Consider the following 16701-nt stretch of genomic DNA (forward strand, 5'->3'; position numbering starts at 1 on the left):
AATTGCTGTTCACATCTGAAGCAACACTTAGTTCATATGTTGTGATCCTGCTCGCGCCTTGTTAATAGCACTACTAGCAAGGCGTCCTAATTCCATCACGAAGTTTTCGAAGAGCTTGATGTGATAAGCCGACAATCTCGGAATTTCTGGCGGTACGCGTGATCTGATATGAGTTGGCACTGACATGAACAGTTCCAAGTCGTCATCAATGCCACCGTGCGTTGGATTAAAAAGAATGTTAGAAAAAAGATGACAGATAGCTGTCAGGAAATAGGGAAGAGTAAACCTGTATAACATGTTAATGATAAAGATAATGAACTTTTCACAACCGATGCTTACCTCAAGTTAGTCTTATTGAAATCAAGACGGTCGTCTAGGAACTTCTGCAGCATCGATCGACTGGCTTCAACGCTGATAGCGAGACTCGATCCCGCTTCAGATGTATCGTGATTCTGGACCCAGGCAGAGCATCTTCCACTTGCTTGATGTATCATACTCATGCAGTACAGGTAGTGTAACTGAAAGATTGTATTTGGAGTGTCCATGGCGTTTGTTTCCCGATCAATGAGGCGTGGCCGAAAGTTGGTGGGAACAGACATTCTCCAAACTTCCAAGGCGCTGTCGAGATCGCGAATAGCGCCCAATAACTGGGCATCTGTCTGGCGCAAAGCTTTCAAGGAGTATAATCGATGATACACCTCAGATTGAAGCATGGCAAGACGTATGCCTGCGAGAAATTCTGGCGCAGTGTGGTGGATATCAGGGAGTGTGAGGTCGCACTGACTCTCATCCAGGCACGGAGGATGACCCGCGCGTAGACTAAACTCCTTATCCATGATATAACATATCCAAAAATAATTCTCGGACATGCAGGCTCCTCCTGAACTGGTCGTCGTCGATGTAGACTGGGGCAAGGTGACCATCTAGATGGAAGACGAAGCGTATCGCAGATGTGAGTAACATCTCGAGTATCAGGATATTCCCTGTGACTACCAAGGAGCAAAGACTCTGATTTTGCATGATTTTTAGCACCTGCCTGCCTTTCTCACTTCCCACCCTAACGTTCCCTTTCATCTTCCGTACATCAGTGCGAGGTTGTCAAACTTACTATCATCAGAACGGCCTGCAGGCCATCTATGGTAACAGACTCGTGCAGCATCCGGGGGACCAAGTCGTGGGCGGTCTGAAGATGGTCCTCTGTATGTACTACTCTATGCCCATGTTGCTGGTCTGCGGAATGTACACAGGTTGCCGTGAACGCATGAATGCAGGCCCTAGCGCTGTCAGCACCAGGCGATGAGACACTCGTTTCGTTATGGTAGGCGGCAGCGACAGTTGATTCAAGGAGCACTCGGTCTACAAACGGAAACATTCTGGAAAGGATTGAATTCTTCCACTCGTCATGCAGCTGACACAGAATTCCCTTGTCCGGAAGCGGTACTGCATGCGCGACCCCATTGGGCGTTGACGGGTCGAGTATCGATGGCCTTGGTGACGTATACTCAAGCTTTACATCTTCGCCGGTGCGTTCCTTAATCCACTGGCGGCCAGTAGCGGAGAAAAATGGCAGGCCATTGAAAGTGCATAAATTCCCGAGAGCATGTCCTCCGACATGGAGATTGTTCTGGGGCCCGACTGTAAGAGTAAAGGTCAAGTCCGGTCCACTTTGTCTTAATGGCGGGCCCGATTGATGATTCAGATCTACACCTATCCACAGAATGATCAGTGTCTCCCTCGAACAAACGCGAAGCCTCAAACAAACTAATATGATGGTTGAAAGGGCATAATATGTTTGTTTACCTTGTGAAGCAAGCGGTATTTCGGTGGAACTAATCCGTTGGGAGCTTAGACGAGTCAGTATATAAACAGAACTACATTGAGAAACAGTACCTTGGAGAGTCATGGGATCTAGAGCGTTCCTGGATACGTTCCTGGTTGCGTTTGAAAGTACAAGGAAGATCATGGTGATGGCACCAATTGCAGCGTGGCGTTGCTGCATCACACTGAATCTAGATTGGGTTAGTATCGGGGTGGACAAACAACGTAAGGCATTGTGAATAGGTAGTAATCTGTACCTTCCTCTTGTAGCAGGCATCACAAGCGCGACAAATTCGCTGCCGACGCTTGGGCCGAGGTTTCGCTATACTAGACGGTCTTGACTGCATGCTTGGACGGGAACAACAGCAAGCTGTACTTGGTTGTAGCTACTAGAAACCCGTCGGATGGCAGCGGCGATCAATGTATGGGGCGCATCACGTGAGGTCGCCATTGCGAAGATACTACTACGAGGTTCAAACAATCCAACTATGAAACTATATAAAAAGCATACGCATTTATTTAATGAGAATCGTCCGGGTATAGGTCGTCAAAGAAAACAAGAAAAGCATGAGATGGTCATTCATCGCTCGGCTGGAAAAAGGAGTATGCTATGATAGACTAATACACAAAGGCGGGTGAGCCTTTTACACGACCTGCTTCTGCCCGTGAGAAAGAGGCATCGACATAGAAATAAATCCCACTGCTGCCAGGAATTCGTTACTGGAACAACATGGTGCCCACGAGGAGTGATATCTAGGAACAAACAAGAAAAGTGAGGGAGGGTCATGCAAGTTATGCAAAAAGGATAACTGCACATAAGAGGGGGGCAAGAAGAGGGAATAAACGGAAATAACGGATAAAGAAGAAAAATCGACCCATAGACCCAGCGCACAATCCCTGCTGAGCATCGGAGCAGAATACAAGGTGGGACAAACTATGAAATAGAACCAGCGGAGAATCAGAAAGAAAAGGTATGAAGGAAGGATCGAAGGTTAGTAACTTGAAGAACAAGACGAGCTTTTCAAGGTGTTATCGAATGCACAATTTATGTCATGCGCCAGCAGAAGGCATGATGTGCTAGCCAAAATGATCATTTGTCCATCTTCTGCCAGCTGTTCAGGTAAGCCATCAGCCCAACGCCGAGGAGCACCACTCCAAGCATAGAAGCAAAAGGACTGGATTGCTCTAAGACGTCGTGGCGGTGTGATTGTGTCGCAAACGTCGTGTTTGCGTTATCCACCGTTTTTGTAGCTGACGGCGTCGCAGTGAGCTGTGGTTGCTCAGCGCACACGCTGCCCTTCTCTTCGGCGGACTCTTGTGGCTCAGATGGAGAACCGGCAGGAGCAGGAGCATCTGTCTGCGCACCAGACACTACTTTGCCCTGAGCACGCTCTGCGCGCTCTTGCCGCAGAGTTTCAATCATCTCCGCCAGCGACTTCCGCGCCTCAACAGTCTCATTCTCCGCGACTTCTGCCCGGTCTTTGAACATTGTGACTTGCTTCTTCATCTCCTCCATCTCCAGTATCATTGACTCGAGACGACGTTGTAAAACATCTGTTTGACTTTCTGCCAAGGACTCCTTTTCAGAAGCGGGTGCATCAGAATCGATCGAAGCTTCGGCATCCGGCAGCGTAGTCTTTGGCTCTTCCATTTCAGTCAAGTTCTTAGTGCTGTCTTCGGCTTCAGCATCTGCGGTGAGGCCTGGAGCAGGCTGAATGGATTTCATCTCCAAGCTCCGGGCCTTCTCCTCGGCAGATTCACGAGCATTTCGTTCCTGAATCAGCAACGCTTCTAGCTCCTTAACACGAGCACCCTGGCTATCGAGCTCCCTTTTGGCGGAGGACAGAGCCTCAATGAGAGACAAGATCTGGCTATTTTCACGTGTAACGGGCGAGTTCGGGCCAAGCTTAGACTTTTCTGTCTCGGATCGCTTCAACGGCGATAGGGCGTCTGTGCCGTTCCGCGGCAAAGCATCGGGCTTTTCGGGCAAGGGTTGCTGCGGTGGGGGAGCTGGAGGGTCCGAAAAGCGAGAGAAGGAATCTACGCGAGGCATCTTTGGCCGCCCATTAACTGGACGGGGTGCATTATTATCCGCTGGTGAAGGCTTCGGTTTCTCCTTCTCCGCATATCCAGGTTTCATTATAGTAGTCAAGAACTCGTCCGTTTGCCGGAGCTCTTGTGACTGTTGTTTAGCCTGTTTCATTTCACTCTGAAATCGTGTTAGAGCAAGCTCGCTGCGAATGTGACCTTGATGACATACCGTAAGTCGCTTGACAACTTGTTCTATAGATATAGGGGAATTCCAATAGTTCATCTGACGTTGTTGTTGTATTGCGTTGAATTGACTGCTGGCTGCACTCTGAGCACTGCGGTTGCTCATGGTGCTTCCCGATCGTCCTCTGAGATGTGACATCGGTTGACTAAGGGGAGACGGGAGCAGTCCATTTCCAGAAGCAGGATCCAAGTCGCCTAGTGTGAGGTCCAAGATATTCGGAATGCTGCTGTATACACCGGCATGTTCAACCTTGGCGGAAACCTTATGATGAACAACCGTTTTCTGATCCTCGCTGACGATATCAATTCCGAGTTCTAAGGTATCGTTCTCGCGAAGCTCATGGGGTTCTGATTCGCGATTCTCCGGAGACAACCGCTGCCCATTGACGAATGTACCGTTTGACGACTTGACATCCCTGATCCAGATCTTTCCGCTCTTGTCTGCCCAGATCTCGGCGTGCTGTCGAGACAGCACCTTGGAATCAAAGTAACCGTTCACCGGGGTTGGCACAGTCTTGGCGTTTGTCTGGCGGCCTATGCGTAGTAGGTCCGGATAGAAGGGTACGTTAATCTGCTTCTTGTCGAAGGTACCGTTGATGGGTAAGAGTGTGAGAATGGCGGGAGGATCGCCTGCTGGTGCGCTCGCGGCGCGTACGCCATTTTGTTGTGATGCTTGAAGCATGTGTTGAGATGGAACAATGGAAGACGGCTGGTGAATCGCGGTCATAGTAGAAGAGGCTCCTGGGCCCGAAGAAAAGGCCGGCATAGCCTGGGAGCGGGCGCTGCTCAGCCCAGCCACCGGCTCTGACTTAGAAGTTGTCCAGTTATTTCTTGAGGATTTCTTCTTTGCTGACCATGTAGCGTGTTCGACGTTGTTCACGTGTCCCGCATTAGAGGGTTGCGGCGTGACTATAGCGGTTGAGGTTGATGAAGTAGATGCTAGGGAAGAGGAGGAATTCGATCTCTGAACAGTCCTTCGCGGCAAAAATGTTCGTGAGACGTCTTCCGCGTCCATTGAAGACAGAGCACCTTGTCCTCCGTTACCAGAGTCGAACCATCCCAAGTGAGGGCCCGATTGCACACTAGGTGGTGATGCCACAGCAGTCATGGAGAAGGATAGTGTATGGTGGGTGTGATGGAAAGGAGCTCTATCTCATAGGCGCTCGTCCGCTCAACGGAAAAAGAGGATCGTCAACGTATGCAAGGAGAAGCGTTCGGATGCTAACCGCCCGTGAGTGCCCGTCGCGACGGACCTCGAAGGCACAAATGTTGGTAGCGACGGTAGGCGCGCGGAAATATCGTGAATACAGTCCGTTCGGCTGGTGAGAGGTCACGTTAGCAATTGTCCGGACGACCCTCATATAAACATCGAGTCCGTTTCCGCATCGACGCAACAGCGCCTGCCATCGTCAAGTGCCATGCGAGACCCAACAGCTAGCAAGTCAAACTTACCACGGCAGGATGAGTATGAACAGTTGAGTCTAAAAAGGGATCTGATGGTGAGGCAAGAAGGCGCTTCAGTCCTGACCAAGGAGGCGTGGAGGTCTTGGCCCGAACCGAGGAGTGAACGGACCAAGCGACCGGGCAGCGACGAAGACGGAGGCACGAGACGGAACTACCGCCTTGCACAGGCTCCTAAGCCGCCGAAAAAGTAAGTCGAGGCACTGGATCAGACGATTCAGGAGCAGACTTCATGGGGAGAGCCACCAACTTGCGGCGGGAGAGAAGAGCCGATCAGCTCACGGCTTCCTTCGTCTCCCTACGCCTGAGGCCAAAAATCACGTGTGAACACACGTGTGCTTAGGTAACACCGCACGGATCTTTGGTTCTCAATACGGCAGGCGGTGTCACGTGCTTCTGGGCCTCGGGTTTCGATGCGCCCACCGTTGGAGCTTTGCTGCCGACTCTAGAAGACTGAAGCCGGAGGAATCGACCGTCTGAGGGAAACTGGTCTTGTGCTGTCAAATTCTTTGCGCTCACTGTATATTTATTAACTATCATTCAACATGCCTGTCGTTGCTGGTCCCCCTCAAGGGCATGGTCCCTCTACCTTTGAGAAGAGTTAGTTATCCGGACCCCATGCCATTCACCAGCTGGATGAGTTTCGCTCAATCTGCCGTACTGATTTACTGACTTTATTTACAGTGAAGATGGGTGCCATGATGGGATCCAGTAGGTTGAACAAGTTTGCATGCTAGTTATTACGGTACTAATCCTTTTCCAACAGCTGTTGGAGGTATCATGGGTTTCATCATCGGTCCGTCTATACAAACGCAACCCCTCCTTTGAACCCGACTAATCTGAAGCAGGAACTGTCACCATCTTCCAGTACGGAGCTGGACCTAACGGTGTTATGCGTACCCTGGGTAAATACATGCTTGGTTCTGGTGCTACTTTTGGGTATGTTCTGCGCGATTCCTTGCGATTCTACGTCTATTCATCGCTTCTGTATGTTCGACTGCTTGATACTAACCACACCTTTTGATAGTCTCTTCATGTCCATCGGCAGCGTTATTCGTACCGAAGGTCCTCACAACGACGCCTGGCTCCGCGCCCGCGGACCCCCGATGATGCTCCCCCGTCAGAGCCCTCTGCGCCCTATGCGCGACTAAATACTTGATGAGAAGATGGAATTATACCAATTGAGGGATGTGGGCTTTGTGAGGTGGAGGAAGACTGTACGATAGCGTATCCTGAAACATGGAACAAGGAATGACATGTTAATCGCCGAGACGCAAGACAGAGCAGAGCAGCAGTGGCAGTATCATGTACATATCGAAGGGCAACTCAACCCTGTCCGCTAGTCACCTGATGCTTTGCAATGTATTGAGCGTCCCGGACCGGTTGTGTTAATCATAATGGAAGTCATGAATGATGCATACATAGCATGTGCTGGTATATTCTTACTATTTTTATCATCAACTGAACTTTGCTGTTTCTATCTGTGAAGTATGATGCTACTAGCGATTATATTTGTACCCACGCTACTCAGCAAATAAGCATGAAAAAGAAATCTATACCTTCTATTTTTCCAAAATCATGCCTACCCATCCATCTATACAACAACGCCCCCCAAACAAAATACTATACAATCGCACTCCCTCCCTACATACACACACCGCATACATACCTCACTAACCACCATACCCCAAGTGATCACACCACTCCCCCAACCCACCCTCATCCAACAACCTACTAGTTCCTAACAGGCATCCAAACCAACCACCCCAACCCAATAAGGAACTTAATCCCAGCCGCCAACCAAAAAGTCGACGCCATCCCGCCAGCACTCCTATTCAACCAACCGCCCACAATAGCCCCAATCAACAGAGCCACCACGCCCGCAATTCTCCTATTCCGCTTAACATTCTGCACAGCCAGGATATTCTTATCCGACGCAATATCAAAATACACACTCGTGATAACCACACTCGGGATTTCATTAAATCCCAACGAGCGCGTACTATTAATAGACCCGGAGGACTGGAAGGCCAACAAGCCAATGGGAATCAGCTCGAGGAGCTTGCCGCCATGGTGGTGGCCAGAGATGACATCGGCTTCGGATTCCGCGATAAGTCCAGACTGGATCAGGGAGACGGCAATCACGATGAGAATCACTTGCACCATGAAGGAGGCGAAGAGCGTGCCGCGACGGGCGGGGCCGAGGTGTCGGCCGACGAAACTGAATATGAATGAGCCGGTCACGAAGCTGGCGATTGACACGATGGATTTTAGCCAGCTGTCGCTGTCGTCTTTGGGGAGGGAGGCGGCGCCGAGGCCGAGGACGACGGTGTTTCCTGTTAGTAATTTCAATATTAGTATTCTGGTAATGGATTGAGGGATTTAGGTGGTGGGATAAAGGGGAAGGGGAGATGTACCGGTTTGCATAGCTAAGAAGCATGACCACGCATTGAACGCGGAGCTGTCGCAAAGCCCCGTGACGAAGCACAGAATGATACAGATGATGTCGGCATAGTTGCTATCGACTGTCTCTCTTAAACGGCGCACTTTCGTCTGCTGGGATTGAGGGGACTTGGTGTTTGTGGAGGATTCCACGACCGGGAGAGCCGGTGATTTCGCGGGGTGGAAGGGCTCTGACATTCCTGAGCAGTAGTATAATATATAGTAATAAGGCGATGAGATATGTACAAGGATAAAGTTAAGATGATATATGCATGCGGCAAAGCAAGCAACGATAATACCACCGACTATATCGGATTAAGACATGCAGAAAAGATAGATTAAAAGACAAAGTTACGAAACGCCATCACAGATGGAAAGAAAGATTCGAAGAGTCTAGCCACCCCCCTCTTCAACACCCTAAACCCTAAGAGGAGGGGGGAGAATATCTCCATAAATAGATAGGAAACTTTACTACAGATGAAAGAAGGCAAACCAGAGCAGCCCCCTTATTATGAAAATCTCCGAGCGGGATTGAAAAAAAAGAAACTGGGAACATACGTATCTGGCTGGATATCCTGTACAACGCAGCGTTTTTCTTTTTTTTTTCTTCACGCGCCATTTTCTTCTGGGAGCACGCAATCACGCTATCAGCCTTACTGCGACAGCCCTAAGGGAGGTCGGACAAATGGCAATGGCGCATTGGAGTGGGTTGGCTGGTAGGACGGGTTATCGGCATCGTAAGGAGTGGGTAGCGTTGAGGTAGAATTGGCGGTTGGGCCCACAAGGCTGACGGGAGTTGGTTGTTATTGGGTGTTTAGGGGGTTGTCGGGTGGGTGATATCATTGTTAATCGGGTAGCTGAGGCCGAGGTGGGAGTTGGAGCAAGAAGAGGAAAATATGACAAGGTTTGTTTAGGTAAGGATATTAGAAACACTTGGTGGGAGAAACAAAAATTCAAGGCCCGGACCATGATGCCAAGGATACAAAAAGGTCGTGCCCGGGATCGAACCGGGATTGCTGGAATCAGAATCCAGAGTGATAACCATTACACTACACAACCTTGTTGTTGAAAGAACGAGATAGGTTGGACCTATAGATCGTGCAAATATGAAAACTCATACGTCCGATGCTTCCTGTTCGACTTTGAAGGCATTAAGATGATCAGCGCATACACCTACTGCGAGATGGCTAGCTTGAGAAGAGTGAAATTATAACCATATCGGTGCTCCAGTCTCTTATTGCGAATTTATCGGATCTATTTTTTGACAAAGATAGTGGGGACGAAATTATGGAACTAAGTAATTGAAGTCTTAAACATCAGAGAAAGGCGTCGTAGCTCATGACATATATATAACGTAAATATCCAAGCAAATCTACAGCTTTACTAGAACCAGACGGTTGCCGGTCCCCAAAGCCGCACCGTTGGCACCAATACGGAAGGAAACCTCAAAGCTTCGCCACATTGAGGGCCTGGGATGCCCACGTTTCTTTGATGAGGTCCGCACATTTCTCGCCAATTCCATAAGCAGGCATCTGAGTATGCCCTCCGTTCAGAGTTGGCATGACACTACAATCTGCCACACGGAGTCCGGTCACGCCACGAACACGCAACTTGTTATCGAGAACAGCGTTGGTATCGCCATCTGGGCCCATTGCGCAAGTACCTCCAGCGTGATAGCCTAGTATAAGTCAATCAGTATGAGTGATGCCAACAGACAGAAGAAAGGAGCATACAAGTTGTCGCATGTTCCTTTACATAAGGTATCCACTGTTCTCTCTTCGTGTAAGTGTGGTGGGTCAGATTAGGAGGCCAAGAGCCTTTCACGATGTCCTTCGTCCCAGCGCCCTTGGTAATGATCTCATTTGCGAATCTACATGCTTCAGTTAACACAAGCAGATCCAGTGGGTCTGCGAGGTAGTTGCAGTCCACTACAGGTTTCTCCAAGGGGTCCTTAGATTTCAGCGTCACACTACCGCGAGACCTAGGCGAGAACAATTCGGCGATGATTGAGAATGCGTGCTTGTGATCAATAGGAAATTGATCGTAATGCTTAGGACCACCGTAACATTCCGTAGTGAAGAGCTCAATGTTCGGCTGATTGGGTGTCAAGCCCATGGGATCACGGCCTGGCTGTCGTGGCGCATTCTTCCACAGTGGCTCATTCTTAAGACGTTCATCTAAGCGGGCGAAAGCAAAGGAGCCGAAAGGGAAGGTTGACAGAAACCCCTCTTTTTTCTCCTTCCAAAGCGCGTAGGTCTTGTCAAAACTATCGCCGTGGTAGACGTGGTGGTCGGTCGTCAGACCAGGCTTTTCTGTCTCGTAGAACATGAAAACGATCTGGACAGTTCTGATTAGATGCTGACTTATAGATGAAACTGCCATATAGCACCTACCAAATGATCCATGAGGTTTTTCCCGACGCCCGGGAGGTTGATCAAACATTCAATGTTGTGTTTCTGCAATTCTTCCTTCAAACCTAGCCCAGACCTCATCAGAATTGTAGGGCTGCAATAAGATCCACTGCTGATGATTATCTCCCTCTTGGCATGTAGTGTCCGTCGCCCATTTGCTGTTGCCACCGAGACACCGTCCGCTTTGGGTCCACTTGGGGTCTTCTTGAAGAGTATCTTGTCCACAGTGGTTTCTGTCATTATTGTAACATTGTTACGATGGTACCCATTTGTGACGAAGTCTCCGCTGGTAGTGCGGATGCCATTGTACACTGACCGTGGTACATGACCACACCCATGAGGTGTCTCACCAGTTGTGAACATGTCAGGATCCAATGGAAGGCCTTGCGAAACGAAAGAGTCCATGATGCGTTCGGAAATGGGCGCGAGATCATGTGGTTCGACGTGAAGGGGACCCGAGTCTCCATGATGCTGATCGGACGCCTTAAACCAGGGTTTAGTATGAAATGTCTCGGCCTGGAAGAAAGATATTAGTTTTCTAGAGTCTCAATTCCCACTTGCTTATCGTGAATGGATATGACAGTAGCTACCTTCTGCATGTACGTGAAGAATTCCTTGCCACTCCACCCATCCAGACCCCAGTCATCGTAATCTTGCTTGCTGCCGCGTATGCAAAGGGTCCCATTGCAACCACTGCAACCTCCTAGAAATTTTCCTCTGCTGAGCTTAACTTGCCGATTATTGACATTTGGCATGGGCGGAGTGACAATGTTCCAGTCTGTCGTAGAGTCGAGCAGATTACCCCAGCTAATCAAGTAAGAAAACTGGCTCAATTCCTAGGAGTGTAATGCGCGTACGAACCCGCCAACCATATGGACATTTTCGAGATCTTTATTATGCTGTCCAGCTTCGATAAGAAGAATACTTATGTGCGGATTCTCAGCCAGGCGACCAGCCACCACACATCCTGAGGTGCCACCCCTGAGAGTAGAAGCGAGCAATTAGCCATAGTGAAGACGAAGATCATACAAAAAGCACACTCTATACTAGGTGAAACTAACCCGCAGATAATGTAGTCAAAAGAATTCTCCATGTTGTGCACCGCAGTCGATCAGCCAACAGGTGACTCAATAATAGTAGGCAAACTGTGAGAAAGCCCCTCAGTGCAGAAAAGGCCATACGAACACGTTCGGATTTATAGAATACGAGGAAACACTGGTATGACCGGTGGCAGAAGTTCATTCCGCGGCTATACTTCGCAAAAACCTGGCATTGCAGCTGCAAGGACAGGCGCCATTGTGGAATGGTATTCCGCCTTGACAGCACCTACCATCTAGCTTGAACCTCCTCTGCCAATTGAGATACGCAGCCCGACCGATATCTGACACTATCCCAAAGCTTACCCCACTTGAAGTCGAGTGTGGCGAAGCATATTGATTAACTCGACCCACTAAGGAGGAGTGGAAGGAGAATTACGAGCCATTTGGCTTGCGGGGTAATTTGATAGCCCAAACCTTAGTGTGAGGAATAACGGAAATATGCGGCCTCTTGGCTGCCAACGGATATAACCTTAGTTGGTTCCCAACAATTCGAATTCATTATTGAGTAGATACAGAGAGGCGGGCAAATTCCGCTCATCTTCCGATTCTAATCAGCATCCCTTTGGTCGTGCGGGGTTGTGCCACCCCGATCTCCTGTATACAGCTCATTGGTCTCCTCCAGCCCTTTACCAGCAGTTTCGGGCAGGAAACACCATGTGAATAGGAGCCCCAGCAAGGACATCCCTGTGAAAAACCAAAAAGTGCCCTTGGGGGTTAGGGAGCCGTGGTCGAGCAGCATCAACGTGGTTGCCTAGAAGGAAAGGAAACTCTAGTCAATATCATCCGGCAGTCCATCTGCGCCAAGAATATACATGATGGCACCAACCTTGGAAATGCCGATCCGGTTGGCATAGTGCCACAGTGTAACGAGAGTGACCCCTGCGATCCGAACCCCCAGTGGGAAGGACTCGGCGGTGATCAAATACTGGATTGAATTCCAACCCAGGGCCCATCCAATGCCGATGAAATAAATCATCACAATTGCGCCGATAGCAGCATGCCTTACTGCTGGGTCATCTTGCGACTGACCAGATAGGGAGCTAAATATAGTGAGAAAGATCGAATCATAGGTCAGTGCGATAACTTGAAGCACAAGGCCGATATATAATGTCTTCCTCCTGCCCAGATAGTCGATCAAGAAGATTGCCGAAATTAGCGCGAATACAAACTTGACAGCGCCAAAGACCGCCGTCGTGAAGAGTTTCTGCGATTGGCCTTGGATACCGAAGAGTCCGAATAACTCGGGGGCATATGCTAGGGTATGCCAGATTAGCCCAAGCGTGCGTACTTCTGATTCCAGGGCTGAGACTTACTAGTCACCGAGTTGGGGCCGGACCACTCGCCCAAGCACTGCAGGATGAACACAAAGGCGATCCGTTTCAAGTGTGATTTTGTCCCAAAAAGCTCTTTCAGCACTCCGATAAGACCTGATCGTGATGCCACCTCGCGCTCAAGTTTGAGCTGGATCTTGACATTCGAAATTTCAACATGTATTCCCGGATCTAGTGGTGACACGTTCCATAGCCGTGCAAGAGATTGGAGTGCTGCCAGAGGACGGTCCTTTCGACACAAGAAACGCGGACTCTCCTCACAGAGCCGAGAAGCGATCAGCAGCAGACCTGCCCACATAATCTGAACACTTTGCGGGATGACCCACTGCTTCGCACTCGAGTCGGGGATGTGAATGGATGCTCCCCATATTGAGAAGTACTGTTGAGGTCAGTAAGCTGAGTCACGCATTTTCCTTTTAGACTATCACTATGCTCACCCCAATCATAATTCCCAGATATTCTGACATGCCATATAAGCCTACAAGCATCCCGCGAATTTCTCTGGGTGCCACCTCCCCAAGGTAGATCGGGGCCATTACACCAAACTGTCCAATACCAAGACCCATTATGAATCGACCGGCATATACCTGTCCAAGGTCACGGGACGTGATAAACACTATAGAACCAATGATCCACATCAAGCAACATTGACGGAAGGTCCAAAGGATTCCGATGCGCTCGCTGCACAGGAATGCGACTATAGCCCCCGGTAAGCTGCCTATGTGGACCATAGAGGTGATGTTCGACAAGCGATTGGCTTTTTGGGATGCACTGAGATAGTCGGCCTCTAGTTGGAACTGGTCAACGAACGATTGTTCTGCCACAGTGCTGGCGATAAGCCCAGAATCAAGCCCTATAAGGTGTCAGTTCGCCAGGATGCAAGGAAAGGGAGGGGGACAACGGACCCCGGGCAGCGCCCGATAAGCCAAAGCAGATTGCAGCACATAGGAGCTTTAGGGTGAGCTTCCTGAACAGAGTAAGATGCTGCTTTAGGCCTTGCATCCTGGCAAAAGAAAGCAGAGACTGAGAGTTGGCGTAGAGAGGGACATTGGGATGATGTGGAGGGATGCTTGAGTAAGAAGGGAAGGAATCGTTTTTCTTATCAGGCGACAGAAAATCTTCTCATCTCCCCTCAAAGGCGGGACTAGAGAGCCACGATTTCTCCTACAAACCAGCACAGAGAATGAGGGCCCTAAGGGGGTGAATAGCGCGTGCAGTGGATCCGGTACCACAAAGCGAGTGGGATGTGCTTCAGCCTTACCCGCTCCCTAACAGCCAACCATCCCCACCCACTCCCACTGTTCTTCATGCTGACCTGGCTTTACCACTTCCCAATGCAACCGGATGGTGTGCCGGGGTCTGCGCAAGCTTTTCATGTACCCTGCAGGCTGTCTTCTCCGCCAATCGCTAAGGATGTATTGCCCATTCAGTTTCAGTGAACTGGCCGGGTCGGAGCCAGACGAGTCCTCGGATGTCTCTCCCGTGAACCGTTATTCTTTCAGGGGGCCGCACTTCGGAATTTGACGGACACCACAATAATCTTCAAACCCTTGCAATGACTCCAATTGTATCACGCTCATAACCAGGGCATTGCTGATATTCAGGATCTGACTTTAGGTAACTCGTGTGGCAGTATTCTCTACAGCAAATCGCCAACATCAGTCTCAATGTTTACCTGCACCGTTCCTCCTCCCAGCTACCAGAAGCCTTAACCGCGTCCGCTTCTTGCAAAAATTCGTTTGGAGCGTATTTGCCCCACGAGATAGTACTCACAACAATCCTGACAGGCAACAATATCATACACCACGTGTCCATGATGGCTTCTTCCCTGCAGCACCCTGATTACTTCCGGAGACGAGTCAAAAGAAACCGCATATTAGGACGACTCGACTAGTCGTGAGTGATCTATCTGCTTCCACATTACTCTGGAAAACTCTACAGGTCGCATCACTCATTTCTCTTCCTTTAAGCCTCGTCACACATACTTTTAGACATGAGATATGGGAGTTATGATACCACACCATTACCGAAGATGATCTTCCATTTTGCCAAGATAACCGACCGGGCCCCTTCAAACTTTCGCGATCGGAATACTAGGTCGGTGGGGAACCATCGTGGGCTTTCCGAGGCGCGAGGCTCTCTGGCATACTATAACCAGCGTTGCTTTCCCCGCGCCAAAAACATGATCATCGCAAAATTTCATGACTCGAGTGTCTGCCATTGCGTGTGGTCTGAGCACTTCTCGGAAGCGCATGCATTGATTACGACTTGATCTACGTATGGCAGCTCGGGTTACACAATTATAGACCGCCAGAGGGAGAATTGGTGGATGAGAATAAGCACTAACAGCATATGATCCACTGCACTGTTATCGGTTTCTTACGTTTGCTATCAATTATGGAAAGCGATGACATCAGGCGTTTGCTTGAAGAAAATACTCAAAGCACTATCAGGGCCATGCTTCTACCTGCAGAAGCCCTCTAGCCTGAATTCTGTGCTACTCGACCGAGGTCAGCAGCAACGTTCCGCATTCCTGAAGCCGGCAGATAATAGGAAGGTGGTTGATATGCTATTGCTTTTTCGATGGCATTCAATGTGCGTTATAGTCTTACGACACGATTTCTGTGAAGTCACACAGAACCGTGTCATCTTGCTAAGATGACAACTTCTATTTCAGGCGCGCCAAGCAGTAGGGGCCGGACTTCAGATTCAACCGTCAAGCGATTCGTGCTGAGTCCGAAATCTGCTAGGCTTACAGTTTGATCCACGTTAACACTCGGTTCGAGTTGCACACGCCAAGAAGTAACAATTATGCATAATGTTTGTTAGCTTTGTCTTCAAGTTGGATAGGTCAGATCCATTACGTCGCGCCAATAGCGCCCCAATCACCACAACTCTTCCTTTTTGTTAGTTCTCTATTAATTTATCTATTCACCATTGGGACTTGTCCAATTAGTTACAGAACTATCAACTTATCGTGCGGCAGATATGGTATATACAAACGTGTCCCGGCAGATGCATATAGGACCTGCCGAATGGGACTCTCCGCCTAGTGGCCAGAGCTACTGGGAAGCGGCCCGGAACTGCTCCGGGGTATCGCCCTGGTTCTTCCCATCTCCAGCCTTGAAAGCTTCTAGCTCTTTTAGTGAGTGATAGACTCTCAGGAGATTGGGCACGAAGTCTAAATCCATTTTGTACATCAATGCCTGATCGACCGCGGGAACCAACACAACATCGGCCAGTGACACTTCATCGCCGAAAGAAAACTTGCTAGATGCGGAGATCAGGGCTTCATACGCCTGGAAGCCATCTGTGAATGCCTGCCTAACGAAGCCGACCTGGTCCTCCACGTTATCCCGCACGGACCTGACACGCTTGGCAATCCGGGAATTGGTAGGCGCCTGAACATCGATCGCGATGATGTTGACTAGGTCGCGTACCTTGATGCGATCCTGCCAAGCTGAGACAGGTGGCAGCAGAGGGCTTTGGTTCGGGAATCTTTCCTCAAAGTACTCGAGGATTGTCATGGATTGTCTGATAATGGTCTTGGTGCCGTCGGGGTGATGCACAACCAAGGTCGGCACACTAGCACTTGGATTCAGTTCATCTTTGTATTTTGCGTCATGATGTCCTCTTGCCCTCAGATCGACATAATTATATTTGAGCGTGATGCCTTTGAGATGAGCTGCGATTATGATCCGCTGACAACATGAGGAACTCCAGAACGAGTACAGCTCAAAGGTATCTTGGTTTTCCATATTATCCGCCGATGGAATGAATCTTGTATTATTAATTGCGCTTGATGCCACTAGATGTGATGAGGCAAGTCAATAAAGTCTAGGAAAGATGAATTTCAACGAGGAC

The 16701-nt window shown here is 49.4% G+C and overlaps 7 protein-coding genes and 1 non-coding gene across 8 annotated transcripts; 1 reads left to right on the top strand and 7 right to left on the bottom strand.

Annotated features, from left to right (window-relative positions):
• Positions 1–27: 27 nt before the first annotated feature.
• On the bottom strand, positions 28–2269 carry BO87DRAFT_403436 (fungal specific transcription factor domain-containing protein; the record flags this gene model as incomplete). The annotated part of the gene is made up of 7 exons (XM_025625774.1): positions 28–286; positions 340–860; positions 907–1008; positions 1109–1707; positions 1891–2009; positions 2076–2140; positions 2195–2269. 7 exons carry the CDS (start codon positions 2267–2269, stop codon positions 28–30), a joined length of 1740 nt encoding a protein of 579 aa, XP_025484083.1.
• Positions 2270–2817: 548 nt separating this feature from the next.
• On the bottom strand, positions 2818–5368 carry BO87DRAFT_129910 (putative cytoplasm to vacuole targeting Vps64). The gene is made up of 2 exons (XM_025618038.1): positions 4079–5368; positions 2818–4027 (listed from the first exon to the last, which is right to left on the bottom strand). The coding sequence occupies exons 1-2, from the start codon at positions 5198–5200 to the stop codon at positions 2909–2911; spliced, it is 2241 nt and encodes a 746-aa protein (XP_025484084.1). The 5' UTR covers positions 5201–5368; the 3' UTR covers positions 2818–2908.
• A 638-nt stretch (positions 5369–6006) lies between these two features.
• Positions 6007–7048, top strand: BO87DRAFT_372728 (MGR2/ROMO1 family protein). Its single transcript, XM_025622360.1, has 5 exons — positions 6007–6153; positions 6238–6264; positions 6320–6349; positions 6402–6492; positions 6581–7048. Exons 1-5 carry the CDS (start codon positions 6099–6101, stop codon positions 6702–6704), a joined length of 327 nt encoding a protein of 108 aa, XP_025484085.1. The 5' UTR covers positions 6007–6098; the 3' UTR covers positions 6705–7048.
• BO87DRAFT_129862 (YoaK family protein) lies at positions 6996–8487 on the bottom strand. The gene is made up of 2 exons (XM_025618037.1): positions 7971–8487; positions 6996–7889 (listed from the first exon to the last, which is right to left on the bottom strand). Exons 1-2 carry the CDS (start codon positions 8191–8193, stop codon positions 7288–7290), a joined length of 825 nt encoding a protein of 274 aa, XP_025484086.1. The 5' UTR covers positions 8194–8487; the 3' UTR covers positions 6996–7287.
• A 495-nt stretch (positions 8488–8982) lies between these two features.
• BO87DRAFT_t51 lies at positions 8983–9054 on the bottom strand. Its single transcript has one exon. It is a non-coding gene; the product is annotated as a tRNA-Gln (tRNA).
• Positions 9055–9330: 276 nt separating this feature from the next.
• On the bottom strand, positions 9331–11556 carry BO87DRAFT_349905 (GMC family oxidoreductase). Its single transcript, XM_025621046.1, has 6 exons — positions 11468–11556; positions 11268–11387; positions 10997–11213; positions 10389–10922; positions 9729–10332; positions 9331–9673 (listed from the first exon to the last, which is right to left on the bottom strand). Exons 1-6 carry the CDS (start codon positions 11497–11499, stop codon positions 9441–9443), a joined length of 1740 nt encoding a protein of 579 aa, XP_025484087.1. The 5' UTR covers positions 11500–11556; the 3' UTR covers positions 9331–9440.
• A 466-nt stretch (positions 11557–12022) lies between these two features.
• BO87DRAFT_455348 (quinate permease) lies at positions 12023–14025 on the bottom strand. The gene is made up of 5 exons (XM_025628629.1): positions 13743–14025; positions 13275–13690; positions 12820–13216; positions 12333–12760; positions 12023–12257 (listed from the first exon to the last, which is right to left on the bottom strand). Exons 1-5 carry the CDS (start codon positions 13837–13839, stop codon positions 12054–12056), a joined length of 1542 nt encoding a protein of 513 aa, XP_025484088.1. The 5' UTR covers positions 13840–14025; the 3' UTR covers positions 12023–12053.
• A 1714-nt stretch (positions 14026–15739) lies between these two features.
• BO87DRAFT_372734 (maleylacetoacetate isomerase) lies at positions 15740–16659 on the bottom strand. The gene has a single exon (XM_025622361.1). The coding sequence runs from the start codon at positions 16593–16595 to the stop codon at positions 15900–15902; it is 696 nt and encodes a 231-aa protein (XP_025484089.1). The 5' UTR covers positions 16596–16659; the 3' UTR covers positions 15740–15899.
• Positions 16660–16701: the final 42 nt, after the last annotated feature.

This window comes from Aspergillus neoniger (genome assembly GCF_003184625.1).
Source record: "Aspergillus neoniger CBS 115656 unplaced genomic scaffold BO87scaffold_3, whole genome shotgun sequence".
Lineage (NCBI taxonomy): Eukaryota > Fungi > Ascomycota > Eurotiomycetes > Eurotiales > Aspergillaceae > Aspergillus > Aspergillus neoniger.